This window comes from Akebia trifoliata, chromosome 11, assembly GCF_017979445.1.
Source record: "Akebia trifoliata isolate Shusen 1 chromosome 11, ASM1797944v1, whole genome shotgun sequence".
Taxonomy (NCBI): Eukaryota; Viridiplantae; Streptophyta; class Magnoliopsida; order Ranunculales; family Lardizabalaceae; genus Akebia; species Akebia trifoliata.
The window spans coordinates 4,224,617-4,246,197 of NC_141385.1; the positions used below are offsets into that span (position 1 = coordinate 4,224,617).

At 34.1% G+C, this 21,581-nt stretch overlaps 2 protein-coding genes across 5 annotated transcripts; both read right to left on the bottom strand.

Moving 5' to 3' along the window:
* Positions 1-3,839: 3,839 nt before the first annotated feature.
* LOC147390451 (MLO-like protein 2) lies at positions 3,840-9,630 on the bottom strand. Its single transcript, XM_086458868.1, has 14 exons — positions 9,446-9,630; positions 8,837-8,891; positions 8,567-8,721; positions 7,946-8,062; positions 7,359-7,419; positions 6,817-6,905; positions 6,631-6,705; positions 6,449-6,537; positions 5,573-5,622; positions 5,432-5,472; positions 4,796-4,969; positions 4,633-4,668; positions 4,419-4,547; positions 3,840-4,284 (listed from the first exon to the last, which is right to left on the bottom strand). Exons 1-14 carry the CDS (start codon positions 9,581-9,583, stop codon positions 3,970-3,972), a joined length of 1,524 nt encoding a protein of 507 aa, XP_086314994.1. The 5' UTR covers positions 9,584-9,630; the 3' UTR covers positions 3,840-3,969.
* Positions 9,631-13,926: 4,296 nt separating this feature from the next.
* Positions 13,927-21,226, bottom strand: LOC147390452 (auxin response factor 3-like). Of its 4 annotated transcripts, XM_086458659.1 has the most exons (13): positions 20,558-21,226; positions 20,162-20,218; positions 19,890-20,069; positions 19,699-19,783; positions 19,527-19,617; positions 19,294-19,458; positions 17,188-17,316; positions 17,028-17,103; positions 16,753-16,909; positions 15,371-15,895; positions 15,096-15,256; positions 14,832-15,022; positions 13,927-14,135 (listed from the first exon to the last, which is right to left on the bottom strand). In XM_086458659.1, exons 1-13 carry the CDS (start codon positions 20,861-20,863, stop codon positions 14,078-14,080), a joined length of 2,181 nt encoding a protein of 726 aa, XP_086314785.1. In that variant the 5' UTR covers positions 20,864-21,226; the 3' UTR covers positions 13,927-14,077. The 4 variants fall into 4 exon arrangements, with proteins under 4 accessions (XP_086314785.1, XP_086314783.1, XP_086314784.1 ...); XM_086458657.1 differs by having other exon boundaries at positions 15,096-15,895; XM_086458658.1 differs by having other exon boundaries at positions 15,096-15,895; positions 17,188-17,307; positions 20,558-21,225.
* Positions 21,227-21,581: the final 355 nt, after the last annotated feature.

Genomic DNA, 21,581 nt, shown 5'->3' on the forward strand with positions numbered 1-21,581 from the left:
GGTCAGAATCCGGTGGACGACTCTGATGATTCTGTTACATTGATTCGAAGTCGCTCTGAATATCTCACTCCTCTCGGTGGCATGGTACTTGCCAAAATCACTTTAACGCTCAAATTAGAGAAGCAGAAGAATAGTTTAAGAAAATTGGTTAGACCTCTGATCTCTCTAAAAAATCTCATTACTGTGCTATTTATACTCCATTTCCCGTTTTTTAGACAGTAATCATGGGATACCTACTGATTCTGCGGAGTTGTTCAACTAACGAAGATATTTTGAATTGATCGTACTAGACTGTAAAGATTTCCTTCGAGATCTCTAGGATTGATGTGTGCGTATCAATCTTGCGGTTATTCTATGACTTGGTTTGCCCTACTTAGTTGACCTGGTCTCACTCAATGTTATGCTGCCCTTCCTATCAGGTTAGGGAAGTCTCTACTTTGACTTGCCTTGCTTGAAGGTCTGCGCCCGCATGCTGATTTGTACCAGGTACCACTTAATTGACTTGGACACGTGTACGACTTAGATTAATGTGCAATTATTTCTCTCTACAATAAGATACCACACCAATGCTCAAGATCAAAGGATTGGACTGTTTGCATTGAAGATCTTAAGTTGTTGGATTGAAGGGATAAAAATAAAAATAAAAACTTTGTACGTATTATTAGAGTAAGCTACAAAATAAATTATCAAGGACAACACTCCACTAAGATTTGAACCCACAACATCCTCCTAGACACATTTTACTCAAAGATTTTAAAACCAATCGAACTCAAGACTTGGACAAATTGACTTAATTCTCCAAAATTTTAAAGTGCACATGGTTATATAATTGTAATTATTTACTGGGTCAACTAAAATAGTTAGTTGACTAGATAGACTCGACTGGAGTGGCGTGCCAAAACATTCACACACCAAATATAAAAAAATTCAGGCAAAGATGGAGCATCATGATTTGGGTATTCTTTCCCTGTTTGCTTTTAGAAAGATAACAGTGAGATGTTTGGCCATCACCACCATCAATAAAAAACCATCACCTTTAATTGCATAAGGAATTTTGACCAATAAATGATCTGATATCTGCCACGTGTCATTTGAACATCAAGAGAGAGAGAGAGCGCAATCCATCATCAATTGGAGATCTGCATAGGGCTGCAAATAGGGCAGGTTGGGGATCTGCCCGGGCCCATTTCCAACCTGATCTCGGGTATAAAATACTCAACTTAAGCCGAACCCATGTTGGGTTGATCGGATTGGCTCATTCCTCATTAATATGAGATAATTTAATAATAATAATGGCTAATATAAAGATAAGTAATATGGGAAAAAATATATTTGATCTACAATTATTTGTCTTAAAAAAGATGATGCCGATGATTAACTAAAGTTTTAAATATGAATTGTAAATGAAAAAATATATATATATTTTAAAATATTTTAAAATTATAATCATATTAAGTTTGGGTTCCACGAATCAATGTCCGAGCCCAATCTGATTTAATTTGGTCAAATTTTTTACTTCCCAAAATCCAATCCCGGCCCTAGTTAAATGTTGCCAAACTTGACCCAATTAGGTTAGGTTGAACCCATTGGATTCGGATTTGGCCCGCCCAATTGCAGCCCTAATATGAATGAAGAAGGATTGGGGGTAGGTTATAAAGTTTATTTATTTTGTTTGATGGATAAGGATTTAAACCCAAAACCTAAAAGTTTCATTGCAATTTGTCAACCAACATAACTATAGGTACAAGCCCTTACTCCAATCACCCACCAACTACATAATCAAACTATAAGTTAGTTGAAGAAGTATATAACATGGATATATATTTGGTCGAGATGAATCGAATTTGGAGCGGGTGAAATGTCTCTGACTAATGTATGAATCAAATTTTTAACAATTTAGTCATTATGTCACTTGACATACTAACTAAATGACTACAAACCCATCCTTTCCACAATGGCACTTTGTAGGAATGTGAGGATATTTCTTCTCATGGTCTCCGGTCCTTACTATTATCAGCCCATATTGGAAGAAATGGCAAGATAAGGCTTTAACATAAATACTCTTAAGACCAACAATCCTATATTCATCGAACTTGGGACGTAACTTAAGCATCCTGAAGAGAATGCAAGGCAGAGTGACTTTGGCATCGAAGCCAATGGTCAGATGCATCCGCCACATGCATGTTGGACTAAAGCAAAAGTCATGCAAGGTGAAATAGTTGTATATGCCCCATGCTTGCAAAGGCGAGGACTCAGAACCAAAATAGGAAGCTCTGGCACCCAGGGACGAACACATATTTGTTTTTTAAACATCTTATTTTAGAAGTTTCAAATTATTATATAATCACAAGGTCACACCCCTTATATAACAATGTTATAGAGGGTGCCTTCTTAGCTAAATTGATAATGACGTGTGGAGAGTTGATCCCATGACCTAGGTTCAAATCCCATTGAACCCACTTTTGCGTCGACAACTAACCACCTTGCTTGCCCCGTAAACAAATGTAACAATGTTACACAAAAAAATTTTTGATAACCGTGTATCCGTATAGACCGGGGACTGGGCCCCTATCTGGGCTTTTCCCAGGCCATAGATCATGATCTTGTCCAAGGACTAGTTCCGGGGCACGTGCAACACGCACACATCACATGCAACAGGTAATCGAGGGTGCACCCTCGTGGGTGGCCCCTGAGGAATTAATGCTCATACTGAGTATTGACAATGTTACATTATTATTACAACACTAATACAATAACGCCACCTCTCATGACCCTTCTTCCATTAAGACGGTTGGTGCCTCCAAGTTTTGTTGTACTAAACCAATCATGTAAAATCAATTAGATGGTAGGACTATATATGGGCCCAATTTTTTATCAGACCTCCCAGAATGGACTGGGTTGGAGTAGTTTATATGGGCCTGTTAATTAATAGACAATATAGGACCAATTATGTTTAGGGCCATACTTGGGTTTCGGAGTGAGGCCAATTGGGTGGGCTAGCCCGAATATGTGACAAACATTTCCCATTTGGTCTAGGCCAAACCCAACCTGTTGCCTACCTGCTTTAAGGGTTTCAAACCACCCATTACTGATGTCATGAGGAACTACCATTTGCTTCACAGATGACGACCGGACCATTAGAGAGGCCAGGTATGGGTTAGTATTTTTAGGTTAGATTAAGATCAACCCATTTAAGGCCCGGACCAACACATTGATAGCCCTAAAACCTGGTAGGGCTGCCAATGGTCAGATCACACCCAAAATCCAATCCAATCCAATCCAATAATTTGGATATGGATTGAGGATTTGGATTTCGATAAAAATCCGATTTGACAAACTATCGGAATGGTTATGGATAAATCATGTCTTGATCTAATAGTCCTTTGATCCATTAAAATGTGAGAAAGAACATTATATAATTTGTTTAAATATATGAAGTTTATTTATATTTTGTTATATAAATTTGAATTCCATCCAATCCAATAATTTGGATCCTAATATTGAGTATCCAAAAAAATAAACTAATCTAACAATGGTCCTATTCAATTCCTTGGTTTAGTTCCAAATACGAACTGATCCTGATCTAATTGATCCAACATTGACCCAATCCATACCGGACCTGTTCTATTGAGAGCCCTAGCCACACAACATAAAGGAGAGGATGAACCACACATCCTATTCCTTCCTTTAGAACCCTTATCAAAATTGATCATACTTCGATTTTCAAACCCAATTTTGCAAAAACCATTTAAAGAAGTTTTAGAAATGTACTTAATTAAATTTAAAAAATAAAATCCTAAACAATAAATGATCAAATCATAATTTGGACTAAAACAACATCTCATATACTGATAATACCATCTTTTTTGTGTGGCTAAGAAGTATTACATGTTTCCTCAATTAATGTACAAACTTTATTAGAACAAAATATCCCTACTGAAGTCTCTTTGTTCCTCATTTTTGTTCAATTTACCATCCAAAAGAGGCCTCCCCATTGTACACTTTTTGGTTGTTTGACGTCTGGTTAACTTCATTTTCTTCCACTATTTCAGTTTGTGGTCCAACCTCGGATGGTGGATGATCGACTTCCACAGCATCAAACTCTTTTCCTTCCGATAACGAAGTGTCGATAGGACATGAAGGTGAAGGATCCCTAGAAGGTGAAGGAACGGTTGATGAATTGGTTATACTTGTAGCTATACTACGCTTAGCCGTGGTGTGCCAATTCTTTAGACCCACGATCACCCGTTCTGTGAATACCGCCTTCTTCATCGATGATCCCATCTGATGATGCAAATTTAATTTTGATGAGAGAGTGAGAGAGAGAGAGAGAGATGTTTGGGTGGGCCGGGTCAAGTTAAACCCATCTGAATTAGCTTCTTCTAATAGATGGTGAGAGAGAGATATATTATTGTTACCTGTGTGACCAAAGCGTATAGAGGGAGTGTTACATATCCACAAAGGAATTGAACTAATAAGCCCATGACAATCCTTAGAACGATATCCTCAGTCTTACTATGGAAGCAAGATCGAAACCCAAACTTGTACTGTAATTTAAACAAGGTTAATTAATTAGAAAATTTCATACAAAATATAATCTATTTTTAAGCTGATCAACTTCAAAATACTTACCCATGTCCAACTAAAGAATGCCAGTTGAAAGGAATTCTGTAAATAAAAAAATAAAAATCAATAATTGAAGCTTAACATGGAATGATGGATACTTGTATAACTATGAAGTAATTAAGGAATCCATTTAGTTCTTGAAAAAATGAAATTGTGGTTTTAATTATACCTGGAATAGAATGAAATGCATAAGGTGAAGAAGCAACTGAGGTTTGCCGAACCAGAATAGATTGTCGTGGGGCTTCACAAGAAAAGTTCCTCTAACAACATTTGATATATCACGACTTTCCAAACACATTTCAGTTATGATCACTTGTAATTTCGTCCCGATCAATAAAAGAATCTGCAAATAAAAGATACACTTATTAATATTTACTAGGGGAATGCATATATGCTTCTTAAACTAATGACAATCTTAGTTCTATCTTCGTTTTTATCTTTTTATTTTTTTTATTTTTAGAGATGTGATCACTAGACTCATGAAAAGAACTCGTAAAGAAACACAAAATCCATTAATCCAATGAGTATCCTTGGGATACCTGTTTTATGTGTCTTACGGGACTTCGTGTTTACAAAATTAGGATTTTGTGTTTCTTTATGAATCTCTTTTTGTATGATTCTATGATCCTATCACCCCTTTTTCAATAATGGATTTTTAAATATTAAACAAATTTTATGATGAAAACAAGAACATTTATTTATAGGAAAATGGACTAAGTATATGACTATAATAATATTGTATAAAATTCAAGTTTAAAAGAGTATTATAAAATAAAATAAAAAATCAATTATTTAAAGGGCTTACCAGTAAAGGAATAAAGGGCAGCCAAAAATAGTTATAAAATCCTGCAAATTAAGATAATTACAACAACAACAACAAAAAACAAGTTAGCCTCACGACTAAGTAAGGTAGATATGCATCTAATCCAATAGAGCTCATTGTTACCATGTGCATGGAAAAATATAAACAACACGGAGAAGAGCCAAATCCATAGACTGCAAAAGAAGAACAAACAAAGAAATTTATGGGTTGATGATTAGAAAAAGAGTAAGGATCTTATTATTTGTTACGAACTTACGACCCCAAAGCGATCATTAGGGCTAATTAACTTTCGGTACCTATAATATATAGATGTTTTTGGTGTGGTGGTTAAGTTCATATATCATTTGGTATCAGAGCAAGCACCAAATCTTTGAGTTCAAATTTCGGAAGGAATGGTCTAGAGCAATAGATTCTAAGAGGCCATGCCAAAGAAGAAGAGCACCAGAGTGAAAGCAGCCACAAAGTGAGCATCAAGGGTGGAATGTGGTCTTGGAGAACGAAAGAAGGCTGATACAATGCGAAAGCCGCCACGCATATGGCCTAAATGGGCTACATGGAGCCCGAAAGAAGGGTACAAGAGTGAAAGCCATCACAGAGTGGCTGTCATGGTCATAGGCTACACGGAGCATGGTGGTGTGTTAACCAAAGAGATAAAGGCTCAAAATTTTGCACCATTAACACATAGGTGGGCTTTTGGTTTAATGTTGGTTGAGTTTGCATCGTTTTAATTAACATATATTTGTCTAGATAATTACCTTATTCCCACAACCACCTGAAAGTCTTCATCCAGAGCTAAATGGACTACATGGAGCCCGAAAGAAGGGTACAAGAGTGAAAGCCATCACAGAGTGGGCTGTCGCGGTCATAGGCTACACCAAGCATGGTGGTGTGTTACGAAAGGCTCAAAATTTTGCACCATTAACACTTGGGTGCGCTTTTCGTGTAATATTGGTTGAGTTCGCATCGTTTTAATTAACATATATTTGTCTAGATAATTACCTTATTCCCACAACCACCTGAAAGTCTTCATCCAGAGCTCTCCTAAGAAACTTATGAAAGTCAAATACATGGGCTTCTGCAAAATGAGCCTAAAAGAAGAAAAAACAGAATCATAAATTTTAACAACCAGATAAGGTGAACCTCTTATGTTAATTTAATTGATAAGTCATCGATCAGCTTACCTTAATGAATCCATTTCGAAGAATGAAATAATCAGTTTTGGAAACAGACCCATAAAATTGTCTAATGAAACAAGCCTGCAAGAATGTTGATGGTAATATATATATGGTTAATTAGCTGAAAATGAAAACCAGATGAGGAGATAAAAAAGAAGCCTATATGTAGTAAGGTTTTTAGGGAGACTTAACAGGCCAGAGGAGTATGGGGTGATTCGTCCAACACTTCAGATGTCTCTTTGCAAATGATGTTTGATGTGTGAGTCTGAACCTCCTTGGATCTAAATTGTTTAGAGAGTAATGTTGTTAAAGATGACATATAAAGAAAAATCAAGGAAGAAAATTCAATAAGATAGAAAAAGAATGATAAAGAAACATTATTTAATCCTTCCTTTGCCTGCTTAGCAAAAAAATAATTCTATTTATGTTCTTGAATAAAATACCTTTAAAATTTGTCTTAGAACACTCAGATTTTTATATTTTATTTTTTAAATTTTGAATTTTTTTGGAGGATGATCTTCATGTTTGAAAGATTATCCTCACCAAGAATTGGAATTCAAAAAAATAACCATGTGGACCCACATTCCTATTAACCCTACCTTATAAATATAATTGGAAAAAAAAAAGGTATAATAATGATTCTCTAGAAGATCATGAGATCAACCAATCAAAGAGAAAGTAAAGCACAGAAAATGAAACTAGAGACCAGATTAAATTAATTGTAAGTAAATTACCATTAGAGAATTGATATTCTAGGGTTTTTGTCTCCTCTTCCCAATATCTCCATCGTCTTATCTATGTAATTTCACATCAAAAGGAAGAAAAGTCAAAAAGAAAAACCCCAACTAGAAAGGACAAAAAAAAAAAAAACATTTTGTCGAGGTCACCCATGAGATTTAGGTGCTAAGAGAACTTTCATTTCTTAACCATTTTTCATTATTGGCTGCTATATATATTTGATTTTAATAAGTCAATGTTATTGACAATGGGGTGGGAGCAAGTTGTAGCTTTTGGTCAAAACTAAGACTTCAATTCTATAACAAGATAGTGAATCATATACTCACGTGAGTTAATAATTATCCAACTCCAGGTCTCCTTTATGTGCCACATCATACACTATGTTGGCCCAATATTGCCTTTGACTGATCAATTAATCAAGCTGATTTTTGTTCTATTGGTCTACCAAAGGGCATGCAATGCAACCATGTTAAGTGGGCCAATAAGAGGACATAAAGTTGGGTAACTATCTAACTCCCTTGAGTATAGGATTCAAACCCTTTAACATAAACCATGAAATAAAAACAATTATCTTGACACGTACCTTGGCCACTCCAAGACCGAAGGTAAGAACACATGAGATAACATGGAAAAGTGCCAATGCAAAGATTAACATTTGAAGTTGGTTAACACCTTCACTTGACAAAAGAGAAATCTTTCCCTGCACAAAAGTCAAAACATGATCAAGCATAACAACATGGAAGTTAATAATAATGATTGGAAGTTAAAATTAATAATTATAATAATAATAGTAATAATAAATCAAATTTTGTGCAATTGTCTTGTATTTTTTTTTTTCTATTTTTTTTAGGGTTACTAAAAGAGAAATTATGTGATATCTTTTCCTCTGTACCAATTCTGAGTTGACTGTTTGACGTCCAAGAAAGGCTCAAGAAGGAGTCGTTCCCAGAATTGCACGAGATTAAAGTCACCCATCCACAAAGATTTCGCCCTAATTAAGTACCAATTAGTTAGAGTTTTATATTTTTTGCATCAATTTTCAAAGTGAAACCTTTGAAGTAATGGGCACCATTTAATTAACTTTGTTCATGATCATCATCCTCTTATCTCAAAAATTTGGGGTAGGGTGCACGAATATTGTTCCTGTCAATTCAATTGTTCTATCTAAAGTAATTTCTTTTTCTTTAGTTTAACCAATTCATACCTCCGGGCAAGTGGTGTCTTCTTCAATTTCATCTGGAAGATCTGTGTCTTCACAAGGGAGAAAGGTATCTCCGACGCTCCTCGAGATACATATCTTTGAAATGGGAGCTTGGCTGACAGTTAGTAACAAAGAGATGAATCCCAAGAGCATCAACTCTACACTCAAATTAAGGAACAATAAATAAATAGATAAATAAATGATCTTAGAAATTAAAGAGAAAAAGAAGATCAAATCAGAAGTTTGTTAATAGGTCGTAAACATTACTCTCACCTGATTTTATCTTGTAAAGAGCCTTATTGATTGACTTCCTCCTTCTACGCAATAACTGAAAGAAATACGATTAAAATTTTCATATTAGAGAATATTTATGATGAAACCTATAACTCGATCACTGATCCCATTTGAGAAACTTTGAAATCCAAACATAAGAGGAAAATATCATCATATGCACACACACAAAAAAAGACCTAGTGGTTGATTAAGGATTTTAAACCCTAAACTACATTTCCTTTTATATTTTTGATAATTTTCTTCATGATTTCTTCATTTCCACTTCAATTTGAAAGTTACTTTTATCCATGTAATACCCATTTATGAACCATATTAAATCAAACAGACAATCAAAAAGCAATAAGAAATAAAAATAAAATAAAAACTGTTTTACATGTCACATGCATGAATAGTTTTGCGTCATACAAATACATATAAAGATTTTAAATGGGTGAAACAGAATTTAAAAGAAGAAAAAAAAAAAATATATATATATATATATATATATGTGAGGTTGATTAAGAACAATTAAGTGAATCCAGATATTTACAAAATATCAAAAACTGAAGATAAATGATGGTGATAGATACATAGAACACATGTATATACCTTGGTTAAGACATGGAAGGCATGTTCAATGAGGATAGAGATAGCAATCAAAACAAAGCAAACAACTGCAACAGCCCATGTTGGTGTAACTTCAATAGATGCAACCACTGTTGCTTCTACTTCTTCTTCTCCAGCCATTATATATTCTCTCTCTCTCTCTCTCTCTCTCTTAATGAAGATGATGATGATGTTGCAAAATCGGCATTAAATGAATCTCTTGGCTTTTTATTATATTTATAGTCATTTGTAGTGTCAAATGGGTCGTTGAAGAGACCACTTCACACGTTTTTTGACAAACGCGCCCTTAATTATTTTTGCACTTGTACGAATAGCACGGAACGATGACTGTCAAACATGGTTTTGAAACGCCATCGAACATGTCAAATTGACTCAAATAAGTTGGAATCGTCTAAATAGCCACCCAGTTAATTTTTCATGAATCGGTCACCACGCTTGATGACAACCTAGTTGATTCACCTGGTTTTCAAACTCAGAGATTTATTTAAATCTCAACCAATTTTCTTAAGACTCGGATGAGTCGGTTTGGATCGGCAGTCAAACTGGAGACTGTGGGCACCGATCCAACCCCAAGAACCGGTTCTCTTAAGCGAGTTGGGAACCGATTTTCTCCGAATAGTTCACTTTTTTTTATGGAATTTTTTATCCAATTGTGTTGTACGTAAGGGGAAACATCACGTGCCTACGTGTCAAAAAGTCAGTAGAGAAAGATTTGTGGGTCCACAACACAACAGCTCCCAACGGCTCCTTCGCGGAAGAAAACTTTTGCTGACGTAATGGATCATCGAATGGGATGTGTAGGAAAAGAACAGCTACCTATACATCTGGAAGTTTGGGATGTGGAACGCTGACTATTCGTATAGCAACCTACAGTGTCTACGTGGCATCACAGAAGGATTGGATATTGTTTATTCTCTTCTTACGATCAAGAAAATGATCCTCAATTTTTCTCTTTAGATGGTGTTGGAGTGACATTAAAAATGACATCGATTCACACATTGCTGATGTGGACGTGTGTATGGAGTCATAGATGATTTTCATAGAAATATGTTCAATATATATATTGTTATTTTATCATCGTATTTTTTAATCGCCCGTTAAATCTTATTAAAAAAAATATTTATTGTACATGTCTGAAAAGGTCGACCATATCACTTGTCATATATCTTTATAAAATTAAAAATAAGTATAAAAGACATATATACTTAGTAATGCTTAATCTTCTATAGAGACAATGTACTTTTTCTTCCCTCCAAGATTTGCACTTGGTCAATTATCTATGGAAGAAGATTTATTAAAAGAGAAGGGTTTGTGAACTTAATCTTTTATATATAGATGAAGTGTCTCTGAAAAAAAGATTGTGAATAGGATCTTCCTTAGATGTTAGAATCCAAGTCTTCATAAAAGTAATAATCTAGGCTTGTAGAAGTGGTGTACGCTTATTCTTCTTAGAATTGGATTCTGAATTCTCTTAGGGAAAAATTATTAGAATCTACTAATAAAATTACTTTTATATGTATTGACCTAGAGTGGAAATGACATTTTTAATTATGTTTTTAATTTAATAATTTTTGTTAATTCTTCTAAATATCAAAATGGCATGCCTTACTCTTAATATGGAGTGTTCTCCTATGATTAACATTCAAATAATAAAAATAGTGATGATGGGTATATTTTTTCTCTCTTAGTTTCATACTTGATTGGTTGCGAATGATGTTTAGATTTGTAAATGATTGCTTGGATTGCTTGATCATTTAAAGTGGCTTTTATGCATTTTTTTTTTCCAGGACTTCATGCTTTATTGGTTATGAAGGTGATTCTTGCTTTGTAAATGTTCATTTGGTGTTTGATTTTTTTTTTTTTTGTAGAAACTTTTTTGTAGATTTTATTCTTTACGAACTTCACATTTGATTAGTTGAGAATGATTTCTTAATTTTCAGAGAATGACTTTTAGACTTAATCTTCTCTTAAATTCGAAATCCAAATCTCTCTTAAAGAACATTGATTCATCTCTAAAAGAGGACTTAAGAGATTCTTCTTATTTAGATGGAGAACTTCTGTCTTCTAAGATAAATTGATCAAAAGCTCCTCTCAAATGGGACAGGGTTTGATATTTATATACTTATATATAATAATTTGACTTTCCAATTATACCTTGACTTAATAAATTTTGATTAGTTGGTCTAAAATTTAATTTGGTCCAATTTCAATTTTAAGGATTTAATGAAATTTATTGAATTGTACTTATTCATCTAAGTGTAGAGTCTTTTAATGTGGATCACTTAAATTTGTTTGGATCATGAGTTTTATTTGCGAAAACCTAAATCCGAGACTTAGAAGGCTTATTCCCAATAAACGAGGCCCAATTTGGATTTATGGAGCCTTTTAAAACTTGGGCACACATTAACAGTACCCACCGATGACTTTTAGGAGTTAATTAAAATTTTGATGCCTACAGAATTACATGCTCAAACCATAGATTTTATCTACGAAAATTGAGACTCCTATGATTTGAGGTCTATTGCGGGTCCAATTTGGATGTCAAACTTTTTATGATTCATGCATGAAGAAATGTGCGGATTTTCTACAATTTCCCTAAGTCTATAAATGGCTTCTAAGCAGTTCTTATGTGAGATACTTATAGATATCAACTGATTCAAATTCCATGGTCCACAACCAACCGCGAGAAGTCAAGGGCTCATGTGAGACAACTCATCTACCTTAGAAATTGAACAACTTCCAAGTCATTGCGAACTCGAAAATCTCTTTGTAAAATAATGGGTTCACACGCATATACACTGCGTCACATTTTATTATTCTTCTTTGAAGTCACAATTAATTCATGTTTTTCCAAATCAATAATTTAATTTGACTTATTTTTTAAAATATATAAAGCATATGTTATATTATATGTAATATAAATTTGAGTTGAAAATGAACTCATATGTTGGTTCACACACAATCTGTCTGTATACATGTAAAATCCTATTATTGTTGGGATTGATTTTAGAGATGTGTGCTGTATTATCGAGATACGACTTTTAACTTGAAGATTGTATTTTACATTTAACCGGTCGAGATAAAAAAGTCAACATATGAATTCCTTTTCCATGAGACTACAGATCTCAATCTTATAAATTTTATTTAATATCTATACTATTATCATGAGAAAAAGACATTTGAAATGGTTAGACATCAAATGCCCCTACTTTTTTCATTTTGAACATAATTTAATCAAAGTCATTTTAGTCAAATAACAAGAAAATATCAACCCCAGACCCTAGTCATCTTGATAAGTTTCTAAGTCTCTCCACTTATAACCAATTGATTTTGAGTTAGATCTCAAAAATTTATCATAGAGTTAGAACGGGTCTTTCTTTCCTTCACGTCACTCAGCTCATCTCTACATGTTTTGCCCAATCAGACCCACACGTGCGGGGGTGTGTTGAATTTAGTCTCACATTAACACAAATTACCTTTTCTCTTCATAAGCTATTCAACCTCTCTCATATTCAATTGGTTTTGAGTTGGACCCCAAACTTTATCACCTTAGTTTATTTTAAAATTTATGAACATATCCTTTTTAATTTGAATATGTAGAAGCTTTTTTTTTATACATGTTCATTTGCACATGCCGCCTTCTAGTCATATTTAATATAAAAAGACATCTTTATAATTGTTTAGTATTATTATTATGTTTAACACATGAATACATATTATTTTTTATAGGGGATAAATAATAATATATACGGAAATTTGTTCATTCACCACAATTAATTTTAAATATTTAAAATATATATATATACTCTATTATACTACTTTTAGGTATCTTTCTTTTTTTTTTTTTCCATTTATCCTATGAAAGACATTTTGATTGATTTATTTATTTTTAAATTCATTCCTATAGAAAAACTTTCCGTCCCATGAAAATGGTTATAATCCCCTTTTGCAAAAATAAAAGTGTTAAATCTATTTAAGAGTTTATGATATTTTTCAAAAGATCTTTTATGTGGGCTTCATTTTAATTATTTTAGTAACTGTAAAAATTATATTTAAACTTTCTTAAATACCATTAATATTTTATTTTTATAACTAACAATAAGATTTAAAAAAAAATAAAAATTACAAGTTTTTAATAGACAACTTTTCTACTTGATCATCAACCAAAGTACTTATTTTGAATAATTCTTACCAATGCAAAAGATCCAAAGATGCTTAAGATACATACAATAGGCACTGACTAAGCTTTGAAAAATACATATTTATATTATATTTGATATGAAAATATGTAATTTTGTTTAATATTATGTTAAATATCTAAAATATACGAATAGAATAGCTAATTCTAGGTTTTGGGTATCGTTGGATTGAATTTGGGTTTCTCGACGATCTAATACCCATCTTTCTCATTAAAATTCAGGGGATGGGTTTTCTTTAGAAAATAGTTTAATCTTCAACAAGAATTATCACAAACTAAGAACCGAAATAATAAATCCACAAGAAGGGAAAGGCAACAATACTTAGTATTCAGTAACTTAAGCAAGGAGCAAGGAATTGAAGTTAAATTCAAATTACAGTGGGAGAAGAGAAGAATAGCAGCCTCAGGTGCCATTATTACCATTGCATCGTGTGAGTGTATATCAAAATTTTCGAAACAGTGTTGCAGAATTCCCTGCACAACCATTATCGTAATAGCTGGTTAGTAGTGCTTAAAGTCACCAAGTTGGAATTCGGGTTTAAGACGATAAGGGAGAACTTCAGAAAAAATGAGAATAAAACCGGAAAGAAACGATAAATATGATGAATATATAGATTAAACGTTATGAAAAAAAATGTAATATCTGCAGTATTAGAAATCTAATCTAGACTTTCAATATATTTTGGAGCAAAAAAAATACTATTGCATGTCACATGAACGACAACAAAGTCTAATCATCAATGTATCTTTTGAGCAAAATAAAACACTAGTGTAAAAATTCAAAAAATAAAAAATAAAATATCATCACATCAAATATTATCATTAAACAACATTTATAAACTAAATTACAAACAACCATCATAGAAATTAACCAGTTGAAAAAAATGATTTATTATTATTTATTTATTTTTTGGCAAAATATGGAAAAAAGGTTATTAAAAAAAGGCGTTTATTTTAAAAAGTCAAGTTTTTTCTTGTTGTTAAACAAGACTTTAAAAAAAAAAAAAAAAAAAAAAAAGTTTTTTGTTATCATGCTATCAGTGCAGATAAAGTAGAAAAAGAACAGACTCAATATTAGAATAATGAGATTGAACAAGGCATATAATCAGATTAAGTTGTCAGAAAAAATTTACAGATTGTTCGATAGAAAAGTATAGTGATGCTACTCACAGCCATGGATCGTCTCCAACGATCATAACATGATCTGCATGATCGGTGTAAACAACTTGCCATCCTTTCTTGTAATCGTTCAAAAGTCCTTCCATATTGAACATCCGCTCCAATACGGTTATTAGATTAGCATACCCATCAAGCTTTGTGAGATCAACTACCCTGTCTACAACACTTCCTTGCTTGTGAACCTGTAGATTTTATCTCGTAACAAAGTATAGGTGTAATGAAAAGACGTGGGTTTTAAACATAGAATATGCTTACTTTGGTACAATTGCTTTCAGATGTTTTAGCTGAAGATGGAGATGTAATTGGACTTGTAGTATCCTCTTCATTTGTTACATGGGTTTCCTCGGTTAAGGGGAAACCGAAGAGTCTGCAATGACTTTTACCGTTGGAGACTAAATGTTGATCCGTCCTTGAACCTGTTTGAGTTAAAAGAGAGGGAGGTTGATGCAGAGAACCTAGTTGATCATGCTCTTTAAAAAGATCAAGAGAATACATTCTTCCCGAATCTTTTGTGGTATTATGGGACCTACCATGGTTACCATCCTCCCCGTTCTTATTACAAATGGCATACGCAGAGTGGGAGTACGTAACCGGAGGACTTGCATGTTGGAACTTTAGCACAGAAGATGGGGAAGACACTTGTAAAGATGGGGTAGGTGGTTGCACATGAGCATTGTAACCCTGAGTCAACATAGACCATCCACTTTGAGGGATAGACGTGTGAACCTTCTCAAGCGTTCCAAACCTATCATTATCGTGGGATCTTCTGAACTGCGGTTCAGGAAATATTTCTTGACCTTGCAAGACCTTATGGAATCGAACAGATTCTCCAAAGCCTATGCCCTTGTAGGGAATATGAGGACTTCCCAGAGGGATTTTAACGCCACTTGGTAATGCAGCCATCCCAAAAAAGTTCGAACCAGGAAGACATCTCCTTGTTTCGGATGGGTGATGATTGAACACATCATAATGATTGTTAAAACCCAAAATTTCTTGACCTTGCAAGACCTTTCGGAACCTTAAAGATTCCCCAAAGTCTGAAAATCCAGTCCCATCTGTTAAAAAAAACAAGTTTATTACATTAAACTGGGGAAATGAAAGTGCAATATCCATTTTACTTGGGCAATAGAATTGCTTTTTTTTTTTTATTAACTAATACATGTTTTCTTTAATGAATTTATTAAAAAGGTAAATGGGGAGTAGACTAAATATATTAATTTTGTACACACCATTGTGGTCATAAAAAATCATGTTACAACATTGGAAATTTCCATAATATAAAAATATTTAATATAGATATTATAGTAAAGATTCAGACCAAAGTTTTCTAACAGTGCCATTTTTATGGAAAACAAAATTAAGGATTGAAGTTATGAATTTGAAAATTTCAAACAAAAAACAAAACTACTTTTTAAAGGGGAATATGTAGGAAGCTATGGTTGGTTGCAAAATATTAGTTTGGCAGTATTGTAAATCTAGGGAACATACAGGATAGTTATTAAGGTGCTCCTCAATCCTCATTATTTAAAAAACTTACTATCATGAATTGATAGTCAAGGGGCACTTTTGGAAAGTGGAAAAAATGATAAACGTTACTGAGGCTCTGTTTTCGTTATGATAGTAGAGATTAAAATATAGAAAGAGAGCTGCTATTGGCATCCCAACTTACTTTAAAAAGAAAAAAAAAAAAAAAAAACGTCAATGGCTGAGAATATGTGAAAGTTGTGGTACCAATAGAAACTCTCTCTTGGTCTAGATTTCTACTTGTTAGATTTAGGATTTCATATGAACCTAATCCTAATTGTAAACAACCGTTGAATGTGCTATGATGCTTTGTTTGTTGAGGTAATAACTAATAACTAGAACCAAACTTTTGTAACCTAATCCTAATGTTTGTAGGGGGAGTACCTACCTTGAACTGGAAAATCTGGTTCGGTTGAAGGCAGATTAATCCTGGTTCTCTTCGAACCAGGTGCCAATAAAATGCTGGAACCCGAGCCAGACGGCTCAATCTCCCATGGAGAAACTCGGTTGTGTCGATTTAACTCGACCTGATCATCCCACCTTACCTGTGAAAATGATCACCTTCTCTAAATGAGGCATGGGAACACAAAGGATATGGGTGTGATTAGAAAAAAAACATATAAAAATCTAGAATTCAGTTTTCGAGCACCAAAAGAAGCATACTGATATGCATCTCCACTTCGAATCAGGCCATCTAAGAGGATCCATATCACTAATCTGAGTCACCTTTCCAATGTATCTGTTAAAGATAAAATTAGTGAATATAGTCGTTTCCAGATTAAAAAAAAATGCAATTTTGAAGAACGTGTTGAATCTTTAAAACCTTCGCTCTGCTGCATCCTCAGTTTCAAATCGCATTTTGATCCTCATTCCTATAGAAAATGAATGATCCAAGCTCTTTGCGAATTTACAGAAAGGTATTATGAACTCCGAAGGGCTTGCCCTGCAAGAACTTGAAGTTCAAAGGAATTGATGTGTCGACAAGACTCTCACCAAGATACATCAAAATACTAAAACCATACGATCAGATAATTATTAGTGATTTATACCCACACAAAAAAAAACAACGTACATTTTATACACATAAGAGAGTCACCTAGCAGGATCAATTAAACTTAACTTTAATACATAAGAGAGGCTTAACTCGTGGCTTATACTTGAGCAAAGATGGTGTCAATAGGGTCTATGGATAAGTGCAGAGAGCTGGATTGGTGTCTGAGCCCCCATGCAAGCTTGTTGCAAGTGCGTACAATCACGTGGGAGAAGCCTTCAAATGCTAGCTATGTGTCTTGGGGATGAGAAGAAAATGGTCAACTATCTTTGATAAATTTTAAGGGGTCAAAAGACTGCATAAAGAAGTGTTATCGACACAAGAATGTAACTTGGATATGGTCACACTTTCTCATTGTAATCCAAGAGAAATGAACATCATCTTCAAAGCTCAATCAGAATATGACAATGTAGATGCATCCACAAGACTTTCCTGGGTACTCCAGCCTATTGGATTGGGATTGCACGTATTCTAGTTATCGCTAGTTATTGGGAGGTGATCTTTAGGGTTAAGAGAGGATTGAAATCAGGTGAAAAAATGGAAGGTTGCGAGTTGAATAAGAGGTTTGAGAATTGTAAAATTTGATCTCTCTTGTATTTGTTCAAAACACATAGTGGAAGTTCTTGATCATCGATGCCCGTGGACTAGCTGTAGTTGTGAACAATGTAATTTTATGTGTTTTAGTGCAGTGGTTGATTGTTGTTTTTTCTCCTTTTTTTTGTCACTGTTATTACAAGTTGTTTCCATTTCAATCATTCACTTTATTCCTAAATCCTAATAACTAATATCATAGTGTAGAGGTGTGCCAGGTATTAATCCATAAAAATTGGTATATGAGCTACATAACTCTGTCAAATGGTGCCAAAGATGGAACTAAGAGCATAGAGAGCTAAGAGTCAAGGATGCCGAGGTAATAGGTTGGTAGTGGAATGTCAGCGGTTTGGGAAATCTTAAGGTTTGAATTCATCAGGACAACAAAGAAGCAATCTCACAAATAACTATGATGTGGCTAAGGTCATGGAAACTGTTGGAGACAGGGATGCTTCTAATCAACTGGAAGTTGTCTTTAGGTTCCGAGGAGAGTTTAGTCTTGATAGACAGTTGTGATCGAGACCAGATACATGATACCAAAACCACACATATTCTCACATAGGTCATGATCCAAAAATTACAAGGATGTGACGATGGCACAACACCAAACTCTTAGAGATAGTCAACATGAGCTGAGGTTGAAGAGGAATTTAATCTCTTGTTCCAAGTTCATCAAAAATGTTGTGGTTGTGAAAAATTCTTTAGTAGACATGATGAGAGTTTTGGCTAGGAACTTGTTCAATCTACTGGGGACTACAATAACTAATGAGGAAAGTGAAGTGCACGGGGAGGTGGTAAAGCTTCAAGGACCTCCTAAGAGCAAGAGAATCCCATGGAAATGAGAACAACTGAAAGAATCATCTCAAACTTTGGTATTGTTATGTAACATTAAAAATGATATATAAAAAAAAACAATCTAGGATAACCAGTCACTTGGAACAACCAAAAACATTCTCTAAGCTCAGCCTTACAAAATATAAAATCAAGATTTTAATTTCAGCACATTCCCAAAAGCCATGAGACTTCAAGCAAATTCAAACATTTAAAAATCCTGGCTGAGAGCTCATAAAATTCCCGTAATCTTAAAGAAAAACCTCAAATTTTCATAATTTGAGGTTTCAATTCAATCTCTAGAAAGACTAAAAATTTTGTGGAAGTTGAGTTTTTTTTTTTAAAGGATGCTGAGATTTAAAAACTTAATACCAATCTCCCAATCACTTCTAAACCACCATCTAAATCATATCACATTAATCTTCATGAACATCAATCAAAAGGTTTTATTAATACCTTGGAGTATAATAAATGTTAAAGACACTCCTTGTAGATACAGCCTTAGCAACAGCCATGAGGTTTGTCGGTTTCAAGCTCTGGCTACAAAGGACCGAGACAGGAACACCGCCTTTAAATTGAGTTGCCCTCCGGATTCCCAATCTCAGTTCTCCACTCTCTCCCCTGCCCAAGAATCACTTTTTCTATTAAAAGGGTATTCAAATAAGATCATTATATTTAGGTTAGTATACCTAAGAAAAAGCACGGCATCCCCGGACACGAGCTTCTTCTTATTAACAAATGCACTCCAACCCGTAGTGAGTAAATGTCGCCTCGGCTGACCTGAGAAAGTATACATTTTGACAATCGAATCTATGGTATCAATAGGCAAATACAGAGAATCTAGTATTCTTCCCAACATACCCCTATAAATGTGTCGAAACTTCCACTCGACACCATGTAAATCTTTTGCTACAAGTTCTTGTGAAGGCCTTTGTTGTTTATGATCCTACAATAATGATCTTAAAAAATCAACGTCACATGGTAAGGGGTACATTACAGAATTGGTTCAATTAAAACATCTAAAACACTATAATTTAGTGGAACAGCATTACCAAAGGAGGGAAGCAATCTTCAGCGGCTCGTCGAGGGACAGAGAAGCCTCCATGGGTACTCGTATCCGAAGCCGTAAGTGTCTTGCAGAACATGTGAGGTGTCATTGACTTGCTTGCACCCTCAATTTCATCGTCTTCACCCCTCGCTTCGATATCGCCTTCTTGAAATTTTTTCTCAATCTTTTTAATATACCAAAATTTCAAGTTTTAAAAAGAAATCAACTAAGTAATTCAATAAAGGAAGAACGAATAACAAAGATACACTTTCTTACCTGACTCTCAAGAGCCAAAGAGACTTGTGCGTACACCTCATCACTCGTAGCCTCCGCCTACAATAAAAATCCCCAAAAAGACTTGGAATTTACAAGAATTAAAAAAAAAAAAAAAAACTGAAATTCTAAAACCCTAAAATAATTATAAAAAAAAAAGACTCAAAATTTACAATAATTTTGCAGGAACAAAAAACCCAAAAAAGATTCAGAATTTACAAGAATTAAGCAACCAAAAGAACTAAAATTCTAAAACCCTAAAAAAATTATTAAAAAAGACTCAAAATTTACATTAATTAAGCAGAAAAAAACTGAAATTCAAAAACCGTAGAATAATTTTTAAAAATTCCCAAAAAGTCTCGTAAAACCTAAGAATAGTTTCCAAGAGACGGAACTCACAAGAAGCTTCACATCGACAACACGGCAAAATACATGAGGAGGGAGATCATAAACCATGGATGGCGGTAACTGTGAAATATTCTCCAAATGCCCTTGCGGAAAGTACACAACAACACTTCCCTTCTTCGGCAGAAAAACAAGTGGTCCTGCACAAGCATGCCAGAGTTCCAAACACAACTCGGAACGAGTCTCTGAAGCTGAGGAAGAAAAAGAAGAAGAAAGCAATGCTGATGCAGCAATAACATGTTCTTCTTCTTCCTCATCATCATCAATGGCGGTGTTATTAAGATCTATTAATCCTCCCATCAAGAACAAACCCTAGAAATCAAACAAAAACCCAATGATGAAGAAGAAGAGAGGAGAAATGGGTCTTCGTTTGTTGGTGATGAGAGTGGAGGATTAAAGCAGGAGGAGATGAAGCATTCATGTCTGCATTTCCAAGGTAACCTGTGCTCACACCTTGGATTTTTCCAAAAGAAGGAGAGTCAAAAGAGAGGACCATTAACCTCCATCCGCCCCATCCGTACGTCTTACCCTGGGTTTTTGTTTGTTTTTGTCTCTCCCTCTCACTGTGTGTGTGTGGACGGTGTGATGGTGGACAGGAAACGCAACAGCTGCAGAGTTGCAGGAGTTGCAGCTCAGCTTTGCTATTCTGACAAAACTGTAATAAAAATTAAAAACTACCGCTTTATTTATTATTTTTTTAATAATTATTAATTTAAAAAATATATAATATCTCAACTGAAAAGACGTTTTTTCAAGAGGAGTGTAAAGACAGTAGAGTAAGACTCCCTAAATTTTCGGGTTCCGTATCCGTATATTATTCTCCTATTCCTATATATATCTTTTCACAAAATCAATATTTTGTCCCATAATAAAAAAATTAAATAAAATACTTGTTTTTACCTAAAAAGTTATGAATGGTATCAATATTTTAGGGATATGACCAAAACGGTTATCTATGATGTCAATATTTTGTCTTATAGTGTCTTAAATAAAATAATTTTTTAAATGAAAAATACCA